Source organism: Urocampus carinirostris, chromosome 1 (assembly GCF_059441175.1).
Source record: "Urocampus carinirostris isolate Australia breed hairy pipefish chromosome 1, RoL_Ucar_1.0, whole genome shotgun sequence".
NCBI classification, from domain to species: Eukaryota; Metazoa; Chordata; class Actinopteri; order Syngnathiformes; family Syngnathidae; genus Urocampus; species Urocampus carinirostris.
The window spans coordinates 58395070-58415252 of NC_142349.1; the positions used below are offsets into that span (position 1 = coordinate 58395070).

Sequence of the window (20183 nt, forward strand, 5' to 3'; positions counted from 1 at the left end):
TGTTTTCTAGACAAAATAAGATTTAAATGTTTCGTTGTTTCCTTTTGTTGATTAGTAGTTGATGGTTTATTTCAATTTTTTGTCCTGTGCCCAAATATTAAAAAAAAAAAAACAATATTTGGCAGGAATCTGGCGCCAACCAGGGGTGTGTAGCAGAACTGAGCACACCTGTCTCTATCTCAGGCCTTTTTAGTGACTGCACACGCCGTTGTGTCACATCCATTTCTATGTCGGGTTTGGTTTTAGTTTCCGGTTTAGACATTATGTTAGTTGTTTTTCTTTCCTGTTTTTTTTTGTCATTAAACATAATTTTTTTTAGCAAGCCTGCCCAGCTTCCTGTTTCACTGCGTTTGGGTCCACCCGAAAATCAAATGAGAAATTTAAAGAATCAAAATAGTTATGTGCAATCCACTGTTCTTTATAATTCAGTTCAACATTGGTGACGATCTCCTTCTGGACGTAGTGTTTCCTCGTGCAAAAAATGATTAGTTTGAAAAATAATTCCAAACGTTGGTGCCATTACAAGTATGTTCGACCTGTTTTATTGGCTTGTTTTAACCAAAAATGTAGGCTGCACCAACATTAGGCTTTAATAATAAACCGGGGGGTCATCACAGCAGCGCAGTGGTTAGTACATGTGCGGCACAGTTATGAGGTCATGAGATCGAACCTTCCTGTGTGGAGTTTGCATGTTCTCCCCGTGCTTGCATAGGTTTCCTCCGGGTTCTACGGTTCCCTCCCACATTCCAAAAACATACGTTTCAGGTTAATTGGCTGGTCCAAATTGTCCCTAGGTGTGAATGAGTGTCTTTGTATGCCCTACATCTGGCTGGATGGGCTCCAGCACCCTCGTGACCCTACTGAGGATAAGCGGTGCAGATAATGAATGGATGGAACATACCGGGTGACCCACGGGCCTTGTGTTTGAGATCCTAGCTCTACTGGGAAAAACTAAAACTTTGTGAGTTCTTTGCTAATAATTTCCATTGCGTTTGGGTTTTGGGGGCTTATTTTAGGATCCTCTTGTGTTGAGGTTGAAACTGATGACTCAAACCTGCTGAGACTCAGAGCACAGGTGTGTTTAGGCCCCTCCCCTCATTTCGCCTCCACCTCCTCCACTGTGAGTCACTCCCATTGGAAACAACAAAAGGTTTTGACGACCTCTTGACAGGTAAAATCTTTGGCCCAATCCCATTTCTCTCACTCGGCCCTGAGGACCCTCCAGTGAGGTCCCTCGAAGAGGAGTGCCCTCCGCGAGTGAAGTGCAAAGCGGAGATGGCTTGGACAAGACTTGCAAGGTTCCACCCCTGTCCAGGAGATGGCGGTAATATTAATTGGCTGTAGACCTCAGTGACGTATTGGTCTACGTCACATGTAAACAACTCGAGTCTCAACTTGTAGTGTGTCAGTTGGAGAGTTCGTGCAATGTTAAAAATGCCCGCTACTGCTGTGTTATTACCGATTGCCTGAAAGCTCATCATCTTTTCCGTGTCTCCAATAAACGGAGGAGAAATGTGCTATACTGAAGACAGCTTCGGCGCTATGTAGTGCTGATTCATCTTTACAAGGTACGTACACTCATTAAAAAATGACCCGTTCGGTCAAATACAGTAAAAGTTAACATACAATGCACGTTCACATAATACCTTATGTTTGTGTAGACATAAATGGCAATCTACTTATTAGTATCTTAATGCCATTTTATGACATATAGTAGGGGTCTTTAGTGTGTGACGTGATGAAAAGTAAACAAACACAAGAACAGTCCACCTGACCCTTAAGCTGACATAATATCGTCACCAAACTTCCCTGTACGACCCAAAAACCTTGGTTCATAAGGAATTTAATTCAAAAGAGTTGTCATTGGATATAAAAAAGCTCATTTCAACATGTTTTCATGATGCTTACATCATCTATGCCCACATTTATGTCTAAATTGTCTGTTATCTATTGTGTTCCAGAGTGGCTGTCCCATAAGCGTGGACAGGTTGGACAGGAATGTTCCCATCCTGTGCTTATGGTTCGATGTGAAGTCAAAACTCATTCAGGACTTAAGGTTGAGCAAGAAGGTCATGTGGGCCCTGCAGGAGCTGCTAAAGAGGGAACAGGGCCATGGCTGGAGGGCCTATACTGGCTGGCCCACGGTCTGTCCTACCGTGTGGTGTCACGGGTCTTCAGGGTTCCCAGGTCCACGATACACAGAATTGTCCACAGTTAATATGGAATAAATTGCCCAAAAGCCATGTTTTAGGCTTTGGAAGTCAGACCCACATTTGCATTCCGTGCTTTTCTGCATTACTATTCAATAAACATCTTTATTTTGAGTAACACCTTGGTGGTTTATTTCATAATGATGTGAGATACTGTGTGTGAACTATGTGACTGTTGGACAGAAAACAACTACAAATCACTCCAGTTTAAATAATAGTTTACTTTCAGAAAAACAAAATCACATTGGGCCGAAATACATAATAGTAAATAAATAATATGTCACAAATTGTAACAAAAATATACCAATACTTCCATAAAGCTGGAAAACACAAACTGGAACTTCATTGAGTTCTTAATAAAATAAAATATTTTCCTTTTATAAAACAAAGGGAAACATTGCAGGGATGTCACTGTTCTGGAAATTTGTCCACGAGCTTCCCAAAAAGGACGGGAACCGCTCAGTTTTGGCCACAGTTTCCTCGAGCCTTTTCCTCACTCCGGCAGACTCCGCTTTCAAAAAGTCAAGGAGTGTATCGTGCTTCCTTTTTTTTCTGGGTGATTTGGGGTTTGGCGCCGGATTAGAAGATGCCAACGACGTGCCCGTCGGTGTGGATGGCGTGGTAGCTGTGATGGTGGCCAGCTCTTCCACGGGACGTTCTACATTGGCCTTTAGGTTGGGTGGAAAAAACAAGAATTACTTAATGCTTGTGTATTGCACAAAAACAACTGTGTATAGGATGCTCAACAAGTTGATGTGAGAAATTATAGGATGTGTTCTGGATAATTATTTGATAGTGAATAGATACACAAAATTGACATGTTATTCTTATGGCTGTAAGAGCCTTCTATTGGCCAGCATCACATATGCTTTAGAATTGTCTCCACATTTGGACAACATTTTGAAAAGGTAATTAGTTTACTTAATATGTGTTTACAGAGAAGGCAGTGGACTGTGTGATAGTAATTTGTTTCAACTGTATTTCCACGTGAAATTCGGAGACATTACTCATAATGCATGATGAAAACTAATGCATTCTGATCTCACATGAAATAATCATATTGTAAATAAAACACGACACCCGAAATTGTGTGCAGTAAACAAGCGCGTATGTCCAGAACGTTATTCTGACTATGCTCCTTTAGCGACTGGCCATGTACATGTAAAAGCACGACTCGTTTAAGATACAAACAGGGATGGGCTGAACCGTGATTTTCTGCAGTTATCCTACTTTAGAGTTTGTAGCGTGAAGATTATTTTTGGCAGCTCCCTTGGTAGATTTGTGCACTTCGTAAAGTAGCGATTTTGCAATGTTCATGTTTTAACGCGAAAATACGATTTTCTATTGCATTTACGTCCAACTAAGATATCTCAATACATTTTGTTGCAAATACATGCGTGGTTGTGGAAAACTACTTACATTTGTGCGGTTCCTTTCCGGGCATGTTTGTTGATATTGAGAATTCGCAAAGCCTTCTGGGTAGTCACTTCGCTGCCAAGGGAGGTCGAGAGCCCCCTCGGTCTTGAAGTGGCTACGACATGGTTTGAGGGCACTTCTGCCTCGGTCTTGAGAGTATCGGGACACACCCCATTTTCACGTGAACGCGCAAACCGAGTGACTAGGGCACATAGCGAGTGAAAGTGCGAAGAATGGGACTCAGCCTTTGGCCCAATCCCATTTCTCTCACTCGGCCCTGAGGACCCTCCAGTGAGGTCCCTCGATAGAGGAGTGCCCTCCGCCGGTGGAGTGCAAAGTGGAGATGGTTTGGACAAGACTTGCAAGGTTCCACCCCTGTCCAGGAGATGGCGGTAATATTAATTGGCTGTAGACCTCAGTGACGTATTGGTCTACGTCACATGTAAACAACTCGAGTCTCAACCTGTGGTGTGTCAGTTGGAGAGTTCGTGCAACGTTAAAAATGCCCGCTACAGCTGTGTTATTACCGATTGCCTGAAAGCTCATCATCTTTTCCGTGTCTCCAATCAACGGAGGAGAAATGTGCTATACTGAAGACAGCTTCGGCGCTATGTAGTGCTGATTCATCTTTACAAGGTACGTACACTCATTAAAAAAAATGACCCGTTCGGTCAAATACAGTAAAAGTTAGCATACAATGCACGTTCACATAATACCTTATGTTTGTGTAGACATAAATGGCAATCTACTTATTAGTATCTTAATGCCATTTTATGACATATAGTAGGGGTCTTTAGTGTGTGACATGATGAAAAGTAAACAAACAAGAACAGTCCACCTGACCCTTAAGCTGACATAATATCGTCACCAAACTTCCCTGTACGACCCAAAAACCTTAGTTCATAAGGAATTTAATTCAAAAGAGTTGTCATTGGATATAAAAAAGCTCATTTCAACATTTTTTCATGATGCTTACATCATCTATGCCCACATTTATGTCTAAATTGTTTGTTATCTATTGTGTTCCAGAGTGGCTGTCCCATAAGCGTGGACAGGTTGGACAGGAATGTTCCCATCCTGTGCTTATGGTTCGATGTGAAGTCAAAACTCATTCAGGACTTAAGGTTGAGCAAGAAGGTCATGTGGGCCCTGCAGGAGCTGCTAAAGAGGGAACAGGGCCATGGCTGGAGGGCCTATACTGGCTGGCCCACGGTCTGTCCTACCGTGTGGTGTCACGGGTCTTCAGGGTTCCCAGGTCCACAATACACAGAATTGTCCACAGTTAATATGGAATAAATTGCCCAAAAGCCATGTTTTAGGCTTTGGAAGTCAGACCCACATTTGCATTCCGTGCTTTTCTGCATTACTATTCAATAAACATCTTTATTTTGAGTAACACCTTGGTGGTTTATTTCGTAATGATGTGAGATACTGTGTGTGAACTATGTGACTGTTGGACAGAAAACAACTACAAATCACTCCAGTTTAAATAATAGTTTACTTTCAGAAAAACAAAATCACATTGGGCCGAAATACATAATAGTAAATAAATAATATGTCACAAATTGTAACAAAAATATACCAATACTTCCATAAAGCTGGAAAACACAAACTGGAACTTCATTGAGTTCTTAATAAAATAAAATATTTTCCTTTTATAAAACAAAGGGAAACATTGCAGGGATGTCACTGTTCTGGAAATTTGTCCACGAGCTTCCCAAAAAGGACGGGAACCGCTCAGTTTTGGCCACAGTTTCCTCGAGCATTTTCCTCACTCCGGCAGACTCCGCTTTCAAAAAGTCAAGGAGTGTATCGTGCTTCCTTTTTTTTCTGGGTGATTTGGGGTTTGGTGCCGGATTAGAAGATGCCAACGACGTGCCCGTCGGTGTGGATGGCGTGGTAGCTGTGATGGTGGCCAGCTCTTCCACGGGACGTTCTACATTGGCCTTTAGGTTGGGTGGAAAAAACAAGAATTACTTAATGCTTGTGTATTGCACAAAAACAACTGTGTATAGGATGCTCAACAAGTTGATGTGAGAAATTATAGGATGTGTTCTGGATAATTATTTGATAGTGAATAGATACACAAAATTGACATGTTATTCTTATGGCTGTAAGAGCCTTCTATTGGCCAGCATCACATATGCTTTAGAATTGACTCCACATTTGGACAACATTTTGAGAAGGTAATTAGTTTACTTAATATGTGTTTACAGAGAAGGCAGTGGACTGTGTGATAGTAATTTGTTTCAACTGTATTTCCACGTGAAATTCGGAAACATTACTCATAATGCATGATGAAAACTAATGCATTCTGATCTCACATGAAATAATCATATTGTAAATAAAACACGACACCCGAAATTGTGTGCAGTAAACAAGCGCGTATGTCCAGAACGTTATTCTGACTATGCTCCTTTAGCGACTGGCCATGTAGATAATAATGTAAAAGCACGACTCGTTTAAGATACAAACAGGGATGGGCTGAACCGTGATTTTCTGCAGTTATCCTACTTTAGAGTTTGTAGCGTGAAGATTATTTTTTGGCAGCTCCCTTGGTAGATTTGTGCACTTCGTAAAGTAGCGATTTTGCAATGTTCATGTTTTAACGCGAAAATACGATTTTCTATTGCATTTACGTCTAACTAAGATATCTCAATACATTTTGTTGCAAATACATGCGTGGTTGTGGAAAACTACTTACATTTGTGCGGTTCCTTTCCGGGCATGTTTGTTGATATTGAGAATTCGCAAAGACTTCTGGGTAGTCACTTCGCCGCCAAGTGAGGTAGGGAGCCCCCTCGGTCTTGAAGTGGTTACGAGATGGTTTGAGGTCACTTCTGCCTCGGACTTGAGAGTATCGGGACACACCCCATTTTCACGTGAACGCGCAAACCGAGTGACTAGGGCACATAGCGAGTGAAAGTGCGAAGAATGGGACTCGGCCTACGTGTTTGTCAACACAATGAAGTATTTCTGCAGGGTTATATCATTGTGTTATGCATGTGTGTATCATTTTATGTTTATGTATATGTTTGCTTCCTGTTTGTGAATCAGAGCAAGGTGTGGCATTTGTGTTGTTGAGGAAGACGTTTGCTTGTCCAATGGCCATGTTGCATATGTAGAAAGGTTTTAGTATGATAGGCATAAATTATAGTTTTGCTCATAGTGAACATCAATCGTCATCATTTGCTGACTCATCAAGTTGACGTTTTAGGAGAGGGGGTATCATTACTCCTTGTGTGCAATTTTCCTTTTGTTTTAAGCTTTCCTTACATTTTTTTCTGAACTGTGCTGTGGTCTATATATTAAATCAACATTATTTTAAAGCACTTTTTGCAATTCAAAGCGCCGTATAATAATCTTCCATGCCCGGCCAAAATCAGGGAATGTGATACATACAGAAAACAAATTCAGAAAGTAAAAATAAATCAACACAATGGCAAGGCACAGATACACTTACTCCAATAAGAACAAGGATATGTTGAATACCAATTACTGTTGTTATAGCTAGGGCAATACGTGAAAGAAAGAGGACACAGGGATCATAATCACGTGAGGATTGAACAGCTTCCGACACCAACCAGCTCTAACAGAACCAAACATGCAATGCAATGCAAGATGGAATCGAACACTAAATAGCTGTAACTAAATAACATGAAAGGAGAGGAAGCAGGGATATGTTCGGACAATAACTAGCTCTAACTTAACAAAACCATGAAAGTGAGACAAAGCAATCTTGGGTTGCTAAATAGCTCTAATTAAACAAAACAAAAAATAAAGACTACAAAGGACACCGACTAAATAAAAAGATGCAAGATATGAACTGGTCACAAAAAAAGTGAGTAATGTGAATAGAGAAAAATAAATAGTCCAGTGACAATATTTTTATGAGTGTATTGTCTGAAAGGAAGTGGATGTATACCAAGTTTGGAACCAACTCTAGCGTAAAAAACACAATGAAAGTATGAAAACGGAAGATACATTACAACACGAGCTAGCTTTAACAGAACACAAAACATGAAAGAGGGAGGCACCTGGCAACATCCTCACGCATGGGTTGAAAAACTACATAAGGTTCGCTCACCAAACAACTAACAGAACATAACATGAAATACAATGCCGGATCCATTGGAACTCTGACTAGCTCTAACAAAACAAAACCTGAAAGGAGAGGGATTGAAGATACCCTCAATAACCAGCTCTAACGGAACACAACATGAAAGTAAGAAACCACGTGATATATTGCAGCACTAATTAGCCCTTTGACATCAAAACCATGAAAACCATGATGAAGTCAGGTGTGGACTAAACAACTATACAAGGATCCAACTCTAACGGAACAAAACATGAAAATGTTTCAGTTTATTTTGGACCACAAACTTGCAATATTAGTTTCAATGTTAATTCATTTTGTCATAATGCAAGATTCAAAATCATGTAACAAGTGTTCCTTTAGCTCACTTATGTCCACTAGAATATCTTTTGTGAGCTATCTGAGGAGACAACAGGCAGGAACATGCACAAACATCACAGTAGGCAAAAGATTATATTTAGTTGAGGGACCAGCAAGTTGATATCGGGCATGCTATTACGTAAAGTATGGAATTGTAGGAATGGGGTGAGGAGCTTCAAGACATAGACACCACATGAATTATGTTTGGGGCTAAAAAAAACAATGCATGTATATAAAAACAAGTTGTAATAGTAGACATATTTCAAGTAAGTTCAATTCTTGTTATGTACCTTAAGAAGGGTTTGGTTTTAATCCAAAAGTATGTTGTTGTTTTTTGTAACATACTTTCACATAGATATATATTCCTGCTTAAAAACTAAAATATGTTTTAAGAAAAATACAGTACTATAATTCAGGTCATTCTAAATATTGTTGTATTTTTTGATTATTTGGAAAATATTTTTTGGGGGGAAAAAACCCACTTAAATTCATTTTATTTTTTACTATATTTTTAAGAATTAAAAGAAAATAATGTGATAGAGAGAGAGAGAGAGAGAGAGAGAGAGAGAGAGAGAGAGAGAGAGAGAGAGAGGAGGGAACGAGAAAGGGATAGAAAGAAAACAGGAGGAATAAAAGAGGGAGAGCAAGAGTAAATGAGAAAGAAAGAGCATAGGAAAAAGAGGAAGAGGGTGGAATACTGGGTAAAGAGAGAGACACACAGACACACAAAAAGGGAGAGAGACATAAAAAGGGCAAAAATAGAGTATTTGCAAGATAAAAAAGAATGTAGTGAGGGAGTGAAGAGACACAAATAGAGTAGAGAGAAAAAGAGAGCGAGGGAGAGGAGGCAAAGGGAGAGAGACTGAAAGAAAAAAGAGAAATGAAGAGAGGGGGAGCAAGAGGAACAAGAGAGGAGACGAGTAAATGAGAAACAAAGAGGATAGGAAAAAGAGGGAGTGAGTGGGAGACCGGGTACAGACAAAAATAAAGAGATGTGAGAGAGAAAAGAAGGGAGTGAGGGGGAAAGAGGGAGTAGAAAGACACAGATAGAGGAGAGAAAGAGAGAGAGAGAGAAAAAGACAGAAAAGAAGGGGCAGAGAGAGAGATAGAGAGAAAGAGATGGAAAGACGCAGACAGAGATAGATAAAACAGATAGATGAGAGAGAGAGAGAGAGAGAGAGAGAGAGAGAGACACATTGAGAAGAGAGACAAAATAAATAGACACAGACAGATGCATAAAAAAGAGATAGATGAGGCAGAGAGAGAGGGAGAGGGCGAGAGAAAGGGGATGTTCAGGTTAAGATTATGAAGTGAAGTGAAATTAGTCACATTTTGTGAAAACGTTTTAAATAAAAAATCCACTGTTGCGCCACTCCTCGGACGCGAGAATGATAAGGAAAATGACGGAGCTTCTGGAGCAGTCCTTGAACGCCTCCCCGGCTTTTGATGCTCTGTGGGGTGTGGTAAAAAGTTTGGAAAACTTGTCTGCCGGCTCAAACATTTTTTGTGTGTTCGTGTTTTTTTCTTGAGTGACTGAGGAACATCAGAAAGGTGAGTCAAACGAAGCACAATCGACTTTAGATGCATTTCAAATGTCCGGCAAACAGGTTCATTTTTTTCATGTACCTTTTGTCCAGCTGCCGCGTTCAAATGTAAGAATTTAGTCCGTTTTTCGCGCAACCGCTATGCAAACTTTCGAAACTACAAACTTTTCTTGCTTTGTAACAGTTCAGTGCCTCACTGGAAGCACGTGAAGCAAAGAAATCAGAGGAACGAATTCACAAGACACATAAATTAATTGTCCTGAAGAAGCACTTCCGGGTGTCAAATTATCCTTGAAGTAGGTTTTAAGATAATATTCGAACGGGTTTTTGAGAACGGCGTTCCAAACTTTTTTGTCTTCTTTTTATTTATTTTTCTTATTAAAATGGCAGAGCGATCTCTTTATTTTCGAGTGAACACGCCAGTTGAAACAACAAAACCAGTTTATTTGTATTTTTTTCCATTTAAAAAAAACAACACAATTTCTAAAATTGTTACTATGTTTTCTACTGCTCTCTAGTGGCCAAAGTGCCAGTCTTGTTAAATAACACAATAATGAGACTCAAATATTTTAATTACGTCAATATAATGATTTAAATTGCAAAATTGCCAACCTATTGTCTTAGCCTGTGTTTTCTGGGGCTTAAAATTGTTGAAAAAAGATCCTTAAATGTGTGAGGTTGACCATTACGACATGTGCAGGTGAGTGAAAAGAAGATTGAGTGAAAATCATCTTTTTTTAATTGGCATTTTTCAATTTTCAAGTGAGGATTTTAGGATTATAATAAAGTCATTAATGTCTGTCTTGTTATTTAAAAAAGGGGGGAAAAGTCACAATTGGCTAGCTTTGACTGGCTGTTAGTTTAGGTCTTTCTGTATTTTAATTAAGATTACATTTTTGATTAGTATTTTAGGTAGACATTCTGGGAGTAGTATGATGTTGTTAGGTATTTTTTAACAAAAGGGGGGAAATATAGATGAAAATACCCAATTAGCTTGCTTTGGCTGCCTACGCTAACACAAATAATGGTATATTACTGAAAGAAAATCTGTAGTAGTTGTGGCATTTATATCCGTAGTAATCATTTCAGTGTTTTTTTGAGTTACAACTGCAGCCATGAAACAAATACACTAACCCAGTTAAAGTGCCATGAATATGCAAAGATGCATCAATAAATTTAGTGGGAAAATAATTAAATTGTGTATTTTATCTTACTCTAGGATTTTGTCTCTTTGTAGGGAAGTGTGATGGAGCCGGTAGTGATGAAACCTGAAATCAAAAGGAAACCCAAACCTGTGAGAACATTAGATAATAAATAAATGTATATCATTATTAATAAACAAATCACATATATCACTTATATTTCTGATATTCTATGTGTTCTCCACAGTCCAAACTGCCTCCCTGGCCTCCTGAGGTTTTTAAAACCGCCCGGTAACCGACTGTAGAGGCATTTAATAATTTAATTTAAAAAAAAATTTTTTTTTTTTTTGTGTATAGCCACAAAGCACTGATGCAGAGAAGTCGGACAAACCTCCTCCTGTGTTGCCACCAAGACCGAAGCACAATGTAGCTCCAAAATTGGATTTTACTTTTCTTTGCCATGTGTAAAAAGTGCGAGATTGTAATAATGATCAACTTTTGTTGTTGTTTAGGAACTGAGTCAAACGCAATATCGCCTAAAAAGATTAGGGACGAACGATGAGGTAAGCGCATTGTTTATTTTCATCATAAGTTAAAGCATATGCACTTATTTGATCTGGAATATTAAAAATGAATGCCACTTTTAATATGTCGTACGGTATTTTTCCAACCCCTCTTTACAGCATTCTCCCCAATATACAACATCAACAACAGATTATTTTGCACACCTTAAATTTTATAGAATTTTATGCGTATGACTGGTTCACTCTTTAAGATGCCGGTCTACTATTGCTCAGCGTCATATAGGATGCTGGTCTGCTATTGGTTTGCATCACGGCATCATGAAAATGCACATATGCTTTTGGCTGAATTACCTCCCATAATGCCTTCAACTGCATTCAGTTCAGAATCTCATGTGGTTCTTAAAGCCGCAGTGAGTAATATTTGATCACTAGATTGCGTGCGAGGGCCAGTGCCACAGTGCATAGCGTGGCGGCTGGACGCCAGACAAACAAGTGCGGATTCCATTGTGTAAAAGAAAAACCCATTTCTCAAGCTTTTTTTTTTTTTTTTAATAAAATTAACATTGGTATGATTATGTATTTTTGCCTGATTTTCAAATCAATGTTATTGTTTTTTACTGAAATAAAATGTTTTAATAGACACTAAATATTACACACGGTCTCTTTAAATACTTGGTAAGTAGTCAATATTATACTTCTTTTTGTACTGTATCTATCGGCTATGGGTCCAAGGTATTTAATGATGATAAAGTGAGAAACAAAAACACTATAAAAATGAAATTAACCTTGAGATAATAAAGAAATACTAAGAAAGCACACACATCCTTATTCTAACTAAGGAAAATGGCCTTAACCAATCGACAACTGAGACTACTTTTTTTTAATATGGAGGCGATCACAGCAACTAAACATTTTAAGAATCTGATGGTCTTTGCAAATGGAAGTTTTAAAATCAATTTCAATTTAAATCCTCTGTTGTTATCATTTTCTTTTTTTGTTATTTTTCTAAGAGGATGAACAAACATCATTATTCCCCTAAAAATGGTTTTGGAGATACACGTAATTTATTTTACATAAGAGCAACAATAATCATAACTTTTGTTCATGACACTCAAGGTCATTGAACAACAAAATAAAATACACTACACTCAAAATATAGGAATTATTAAACAATGAAAATAAGTTGTAAGCTAAATGGTATGTTAAATATTGACAGAAAACTATTACTCCAATTTTGAAGGTTTTATTCACATTACGGCGGGCATTTTGGTCGAAAATATGATGTTGCCAATTAGGCTGTTCGGTGTGGAGGTTCAGAGTTTAAGTCCAGCTACCGCAGCCTCCCTAAGTGGAGTTTGCATGTTCTCCCCATGTTTGCGTGGGTTTCCTCTCATATTCCAAAAACATGCATGTCAGGCTAATTGGCCGGTCCAAGTTGTCCTAAGGTGTGAATGAGCGAGTGAGTTGTCGGCCCCTGTGTGCCCTGCGACTGGTTGGCAACCAGTTCAGTCCCCCTTGCCCACCGCCCGAAGTTAGGGATGGGCTCCAGCACACCCGTGACCCTAATGAGGACAAGCGGTACAGATAATGGATGAATGGATGTTGCCAATTAGTTTGCTTGGCATGCACATTACAGCACTTGGGAGTAATATCGCTTTTTAAACTTTTGAAAAACAATAAAAGTGTTAATAAATGTTGTCACATAGCCCTAATAATTAAGTTTGATAAAAACTGATCTTGGATTTTGACGCGACAGAGCGAGACGCTAACAAAGACAGAACCTCCCGTGCCGGCGCCTCGACGAGAAGCACAGGTGAGGAACATAAAATCTCGGATCTTGGATCACTTATTTAATGTATTTCAAGCCAGGATTATTTCCCTCTTTTTGGGCGCAGGAGAGGAATCGTCCGACGAGCCAAAGCCAGAGCAACAGAGACGACTACAAGCAGGTGAGAGTTTGTTGCCTACGCATTTACATTTAAAAAAAAATATTTTTAAACAACACTCATTCCCCTCATGCTAAGCCTCACTCATCGGAACTGACGGCCAAGTTACGAAAAAGCCTGAAAGACAAAAAAGCGTCGTTCATCGTAAGCGATGTGTGGGGTGCTAATACCTATCATCCTTATAATGCTAATCATGCTTATATAGCAGGGGTCACCAATGTGGTGCCTGCAGGTCCTCTAAGAACACCTGAGCAGCCCGCTGACCAGTTCTGAAAATATCTCACTGGTGGTCATTGTGATTTTCTAGGAAACATTATTTCTAACTGGCACGAGGAATCATTGGCATGATCAGTGCCTTTAAATACATGATCAATTCTTCCAAAATAATTTTTAAATTTGGTAAACAATTTATATATATATATATAAATCACTCAGTGTCCCTTATACAAGGGAGATGTATTAATGGTTGACTGTATCAAACGTGACCCCTGTTATATACTAACCAGTTAGGCAAATCAATATACAGTACAGTGATACCTCAGTATTTGAAAAAAATTGTCGATCGTGTGCCTAAGTGAGATGGGCGGAAACTTTGGCTACTTAGCTCACCCATAACATTCCTGTAAAAGTTGCCAAGATGTTCCCAAAGTAAATTGAAATCTGTTTAAACCCTTTGGAAAATATGGACGCTTATTTTTTCTTTATTTGCAATCAAATACCTGCAGATGGGCATTTTAACTGGATGAGATAATAGCTTAAAACCTTATCTGGTACCTTGTCAAATTTGATCAGAATCTGACAAACTAAACATTGTATTTTACAAATTTTTCTAAGGGTATGTTTAAGCGTTTCCAAAAGTGGCCATTTAGAGATGACCAGTTTACAGCAGCTAAAACCTTTGCAACTGTGTATTTTGCTTTGGGTAATTTTTTTAGACATTTTGAAAGAGTTGTAAATGTTTGACTTCTCTTTACGCGTCTCTATCATTGTGCGCATTGCATGAAAATGAATCACTGGTGGCGTTACGCACGTTTATTATGGGGTCTAATTTGAACACATTCAGTACATCTGCATGTCGTTCTTCTCAGAATTTCATTGGCTATTGAATGTGTCAATTATAATTTGAACCAGTCACTACTGGCTAAAAATATTCCAAGCTAAAGAAGACGATGTCCGTTTTATCAATACAGCCCACTTGGGCTAATGCGGGCTGCAGACCATAAAAAAAAGCCTGCAATGGTGTCAATCTAAAGTTCAGAGTCTAACGGACATGTTGGAAATAATTCTACGAGTATGTTTATTTGTAAACTGTAATTGTGAGCCGAAAAAGACTGATTACAACAAGGAATGTCAAACGATGCAATAATGCTTTAAGGCGGATTCTTTTTTAAAACCCGTTAGCATTATCGTGTGTTTTGTGGAAAATATTTTACACTGGATGGTCCTGGATGTAACAAATCCATGTTTGCAGAGAATCATCTCTTTTTTAATGTTTATTAAGGCAACCCTATATATTATATTATTTTATACGTTGCACCTTTTAGTACTGTGTGCCTTACATAGGAAAAATATTTCATATACCGTATTTTCCGCACTATAAGGCGCACCGTGTTATAAGGCGCACCTTCAATGAATGATATATTTTAAAAACATTTCCGTACATAAGGCGCACCACATTATAAGGCGCTACAGTAGAGGCTGTAGTTACGTTATGCAACCATTAGATGGTGCCGCGCTAAAGGGAATGTCAACAAAACAGTCAGATAGGTCAGTCAAACTTTATTAATAGATAACAAACAAGCTTTCCACAACTCCATTCACTCCCAAAATGAATAAACAGCTGTTTTATTATTTTCTCTGAGGTAAAGCATTTTCGTGACACATCTTTAACATCTTTGAACAACAGCAAGGCATAACATTTTACTTTTCCTCCATTTAGTCCACACGCAAAAAACCGTCTGATACTGTTATGGTAAATTAAACGTTAGTGCAATCGCAATATAGTGACTTTCGTATTGTGCAAAAACAATAACAAGTGCAAAACAATAACAATAAAGCAATAACATAATAACTGTAAAATGTAAAACGTAAACTGCTCATCCTTATGCTTCCTCCACTTCCGCACCATCGATTCATTAATGTTAAACTCTCTTGCTGCTGCTCCATTTCCGTGTTCTACTGCGTGACTGATCGCCGTGAGTTTAAAGTCTGCGTTGTAAGCGTGTCTCTTAATAGGAGCCATGTCAGGGTCTTTATACAAACGCACAAATAAAAGAGAATCGTTGTTTAAAATTTCCCAGTATGCACAGCGCACTTCTTCTTCTACGCGAAAAATGGAGTCGGCTGCCACTTACTGTAAGTTGCGAGACCTGTTGCGGCTCAATATTGATCCATATTTAAGGCGCACCGGATTATAAGGCACATAGTCAGCTTTTTAAAAAATAAAAGATTTTAGGTGCGCCTTATATTGCGGAAAATACGGTAATTCTGTTTGTTAAGGACTTATAGTCCAGGAAATACGGTAAGGTATGTTGACAGTGAATGAGTCAGCATTTTCTGGACTAAAAGGCAAACCTAAACACCCCTAAAATTTTCCAGGAATTCCCCGACGTGCCTTTCAAACCGAAATTCCGACAAATACAATTGTAAATGCATACTTATGATGAAATGCTAAAACATACAGTATGATGAATGAATCAACTTATTTTCAGGTTTTGTACTGGTGTTTGAAATCATTGAAAATGCATGAATTTTAATGTTGTGTTTTCAAGGATTGAGAAGTGCTTAAAATTTGCGTGTCGCTGTAAATGCTATAAATTGTTGCCATCTTTCTCACAAAGTCTGCTTACACATAACGCTGACACTGCTCTCTAGTGACTTTACTTTGCCATTGCATTCCCTTGTGGTTAACTGCAGCTGGCACTAGTTTGTACAGCATTGTCCTATGAAGCGCCATCTCTCCCCTAAGAGTCGCGCACTAGAGGACAGGTGCATGCTTACATTAGTGCAAAGACATTTATTATGGGCCATGCAATAAAAAAACCAAGGTAGCTTTTCCCAGTGGTAAATTGGACTGGGAAGAACTTTCTGCAACTGAAAATGAAAGCTCCATACTATTGTCATTTTTACCCAACACGTATATGGGGCGGCAGTAGCTCAGGAGGTAAAGCGCTCGTCTTGGGATCAAGGAATCCCAGTTCGAATCTCGGCTCGTCCGTGTTATATGTCGAAGTGTCCTTGGGTAAGACACTGAACCCCTAATACCCCCAATAAGCAGGTTAGCGCCTTACATGGCTGCAAGGCCGCTATTGGGAAATGTGGAGCACATTTTAAAGCGCTTTGGGAAGTCATTGACTTGAAAAGCGCCATATAAAATGCATATCATTTCATTTCATTTCATTTCATTTGTCTCAAAACATTTACACACTTGTTGTTCCGATCCACAAATACATTCGCGATTTGCCCAAGATCTAAGAATAATTTGTCCTGATCAATGCACATGCAAGAATAAAAAAAATCAGTTATATAAATCATATATATATATATATATATATATATATATAATAATAATAATAATTTCCTTGTATTGTCATTCTGTGTAACAATGTACACAGAACGAAATGTCGATTGCACCTGACCCGTTGTAGCGAGCCTATGCAGCCGCAGCCAACAGAGGGCGCCGCCGACCACTTTTTAAGTCTTAGGAATGACTCGGCCGGGGCGCGAACCACCGACCTCCCAGTCATATATATATATATATGGCTCTAAAAAATACACGATTCATACCGGATATCTTCTTTTAATGATCCTAGAGAAATTGAAATTTAAGCTTTGAAAGTACTTAAAAAGTGCTTCAATTTGGCCTTGAAAAATGAAAAACAAGCCCTGCATTTTAGTGGTGAAACCAGATTTCAGAATGTTAGTTTATGTTCTATGAAATACGTCCTGTTTATTTCATGCAATAGGTCTTCAATAGTACTTCCTTTTTGCGTGCCTTATAATCCAGTGCCCTTTATACATGAAAATATTTCATGATTGACTGTTTTTGAAGTTGTGCCTAATAATACAGTGCGCCTTATAGTTTGGGAAATACGGCAGTGAATGGTAATGGTAATAAACCTTGGTGTCTTGGCTTAAGTCTAGTCCAAATGAATGGGTATTTCCCGGTTTTTCGTGTCGTGTTTTATTTATATTTTGAAATGCGCAGGAACATTTTAAAATTAAAAAACATTAATTCTTATGGGAAAAAATGTTTTCGCCACTTGAACAATTGCTGGTGGAACACCGATCCCGAACAGATTTTATTCGAATACCGAGGTATCACTGTATTTGAAATTCCGATTCATTGACAAGCTCTCGACTGATTTTGAATTTTCTGATGTGGAATGGAGGTCACGGTTGCTTTCGAATGTTTGGAAACCGTGGCCGTCGGTTGCCAGGTTGGAAGGGCTCGCTGGCTAAACGGGTTTATGGGAGCCTTGTGGGCGTGGACACGTACAAAACAGTTAATTCAAAAACCAGTTTTCGGGTCCTGTGAGTCACGCTGGCGTGTTTGCTTCAGAGTCATGTGACTGAGGACCATGACAGAGGTGAAGACACTGCGGAAAAAACAGACGCCGCCAGCAAACCGGTAATTGACGGACTTTCGTATCATGCTTCTTGTGTGTGTCTGCGTTCGTGTCGTTTTGTATTTCGGTATTTGTTATGTTTTTCCCTATATTTTCCCCTTTTGTTACTTGATAAAATGCTGTAGCTATGTACATTTTTGATATAATGTTTAGGTAATGAAGAAAATAATCAGTAAACTAAAGATATGAAGGTTGGCAAATCTTTCTACACCTTTTACTAAAAATATATTTTTGTGAAGTTAGAATATTATTCGTTAAAATATTGACTATTTAAAATATTATCAATAATTATAAAGTAAATATAGAATGATTTAAAAAAGATATTTTTACTAGTATTGTAAGAGTTGTTTTAGAAAAATAAAGAAAATAACATTGAACCGTTTAATTTTTAAAAACACGTCTCAATTAAAGCATTTTAAATATTTTAGTCAGTTTAGTTTTGTTTAAGAATTAAAATAAAATATTTATTATATTTTTATGAAAATGTTATTTAAATATATTTGTAATTTTATAGTGACTTAAATTATTTGGGGGGAAAAAAGAAAATATTTAAAATTAACTTGTGATAATTATCGTACTTTCAGAATTTATTAACCAGAATAATGCTTGAACAACATAAATTGTTAACTATTTCTATTCCACTACGGTATTTTTTTTTAATAAATATGAGAATAGTAATAACTAACTAACTTTAGATTAGATTTAACTTTCCACATTTTTTTTTAGTCTCATCTCTCATCTCATCTCATCAGCCGTACCGCTTATCCTCATTAGGGTCGCGGGGGGGCTGGAGCCCATCCCAGCCATCTCCGGGCAGTGGGCAGGGGACACCCTGAACTGGTTGCCAGCCAATCGCAGGGCACACGGGGACAGACAACTCATTCGCTCATTCACACCTAGGGACAATTTGGACCGGCCAATTCACCTGAAATGCATGTTTTTGGAACGTGGGAGGAAACCGGAGTGCCCGGAGGAAACCCACGCAAGCACGGGGAGAACATACAAACTCCGCACAGGAAGTCTGGAGCTGGATTTGAACCCACAACAGGTTCCCATGACATGAACTGTGCCGCACAAGCGCTAACCACTGCGCCGCCGTGTTGCAGCAAATTAAATGATCAAATCAAATTTATTTGTAAAGCACTTTTCAGTCAAAAAATTGCCACTCAAAGTCCTCCATAAAGACATTATGAATGACTCAACTTGTTTTCAGGTTTCGTACTGGTGCTTATAACCATTGGAAATGCATGAATTTTAATGATGTGTTGTCAAAGATTGAAAAGTGCTTGAATTTTGTGTGTGCTTGTTAATACTAGAAATTGTTGCCATGTTTCTCAACCAGTCTGTTTAAAAAATGACGCAGACGCTGCTCTCTGGTGACTTTACTTTGCCATTGCGTTCCCTTGTGATTAACTGCAGCTGGAATTAGTTTGTACAGCATTGGGGTAAAACAATAATATCGGGCTAAAACCCTTGTTGGAAAACCTGGAATGAGTTTAAAACATTAGAGTCAGTTTGAAACCCTATTGTGACTTTTTGACACCCTAGTGTCTGTTTGAAAACCCTAAATATTATCATTCGCTTGCCTTTAGAACCTTTAATATGACACCTAGTGTGAACATTTAAAAATTGAAACCCTAGGTTGAGTTTAAAGCCGAGGTTTAAAACCCTGGGGTGAGTTTAAAACTCAAAATTGAGACTCTAGGTTGAGTTTAAAACCAAAATTCAAACCCCTGGGTGATTTTAAAACCCCTGGGTTAATTTAAAACCTAAAATTAAAACCCGAAATTGAAATTGTTTAGAACCACAGTTCGAAAACCTGCGTGTAGTCTAAAACCCTAGTTTGAAACACTTGGCTGAATTTTAATACCCTCCAATTACCCTTAGCATTACTTAAGTACTCTAGATCAGGGGTCTCCAACCTTTTTCAAGCTGAGATATTTTGTTACCAATTAGTGCGAAGGCACCCAGTTTGATAAGCTTTCCTAAAATAAATCATCATGGTATTACTGGACTATGTTTTTACTATGTTATTATCAAGTTAATTATCGGAGGTATGGTTAAATAGATCTGTTAAACATTAGATAAATAATTTTACTTGAAAATTACAATGACCCAGCACTGGTGAGCTATTTTCAAAGGGCACCTCAGCTTTTCTCAAAGGGGGGGTAACCTTGTTGTCCACGGGCACCACGTTGGAGACCACTGCCCTAGATAGAAACCATAGGCTGTGTTTAACTCCCAAGTTTGAACCTTAGCACAAGTTTAATGCCCTAGATTGAAAGCCTAGCCGAGTCTTAACCCAAGTTGTGAACCA

At 38.5% G+C, this 20183-nt stretch overlaps 1 protein-coding gene and 1 long non-coding RNA gene across 2 annotated transcripts; one reads left to right on the top strand and one right to left on the bottom strand.

Annotated features, from left to right (window-relative positions):
- Positions 1 to 2411: 2411 nt before the first annotated feature.
- Positions 2412 to 6560, bottom strand: LOC148376385 (uncharacterized). Its single transcript, XR_015851945.1, has 3 exons — positions 6331 to 6560; positions 3630 to 5572; positions 2412 to 2878 (listed from the first exon to the last, which is right to left on the bottom strand). It is a non-coding gene; the product is annotated as an uncharacterized LOC148376385 (long non-coding RNA).
- Positions 6561 to 9340: 2780 nt separating this feature from the next.
- Positions 9341 to 19100, top strand: LOC148376386 (uncharacterized). The gene is made up of 10 exons (XM_088325949.1): positions 9341 to 9633; positions 10864 to 10920; positions 11016 to 11042; positions 11126 to 11194; positions 11281 to 11331; positions 13049 to 13105; positions 13188 to 13241; positions 13317 to 13382; positions 17800 to 17868; positions 19080 to 19100. The coding sequence occupies exons 2-10, from the start codon at positions 10873 to 10875 to the stop codon at positions 19098 to 19100; spliced, it is 462 nt and encodes a 153-aa protein (XP_088182075.1). The 5' UTR covers positions 9341 to 9633; positions 10864 to 10872.
- The last annotated feature ends 1083 nt before the right edge of the window (positions 19101 to 20183 follow it).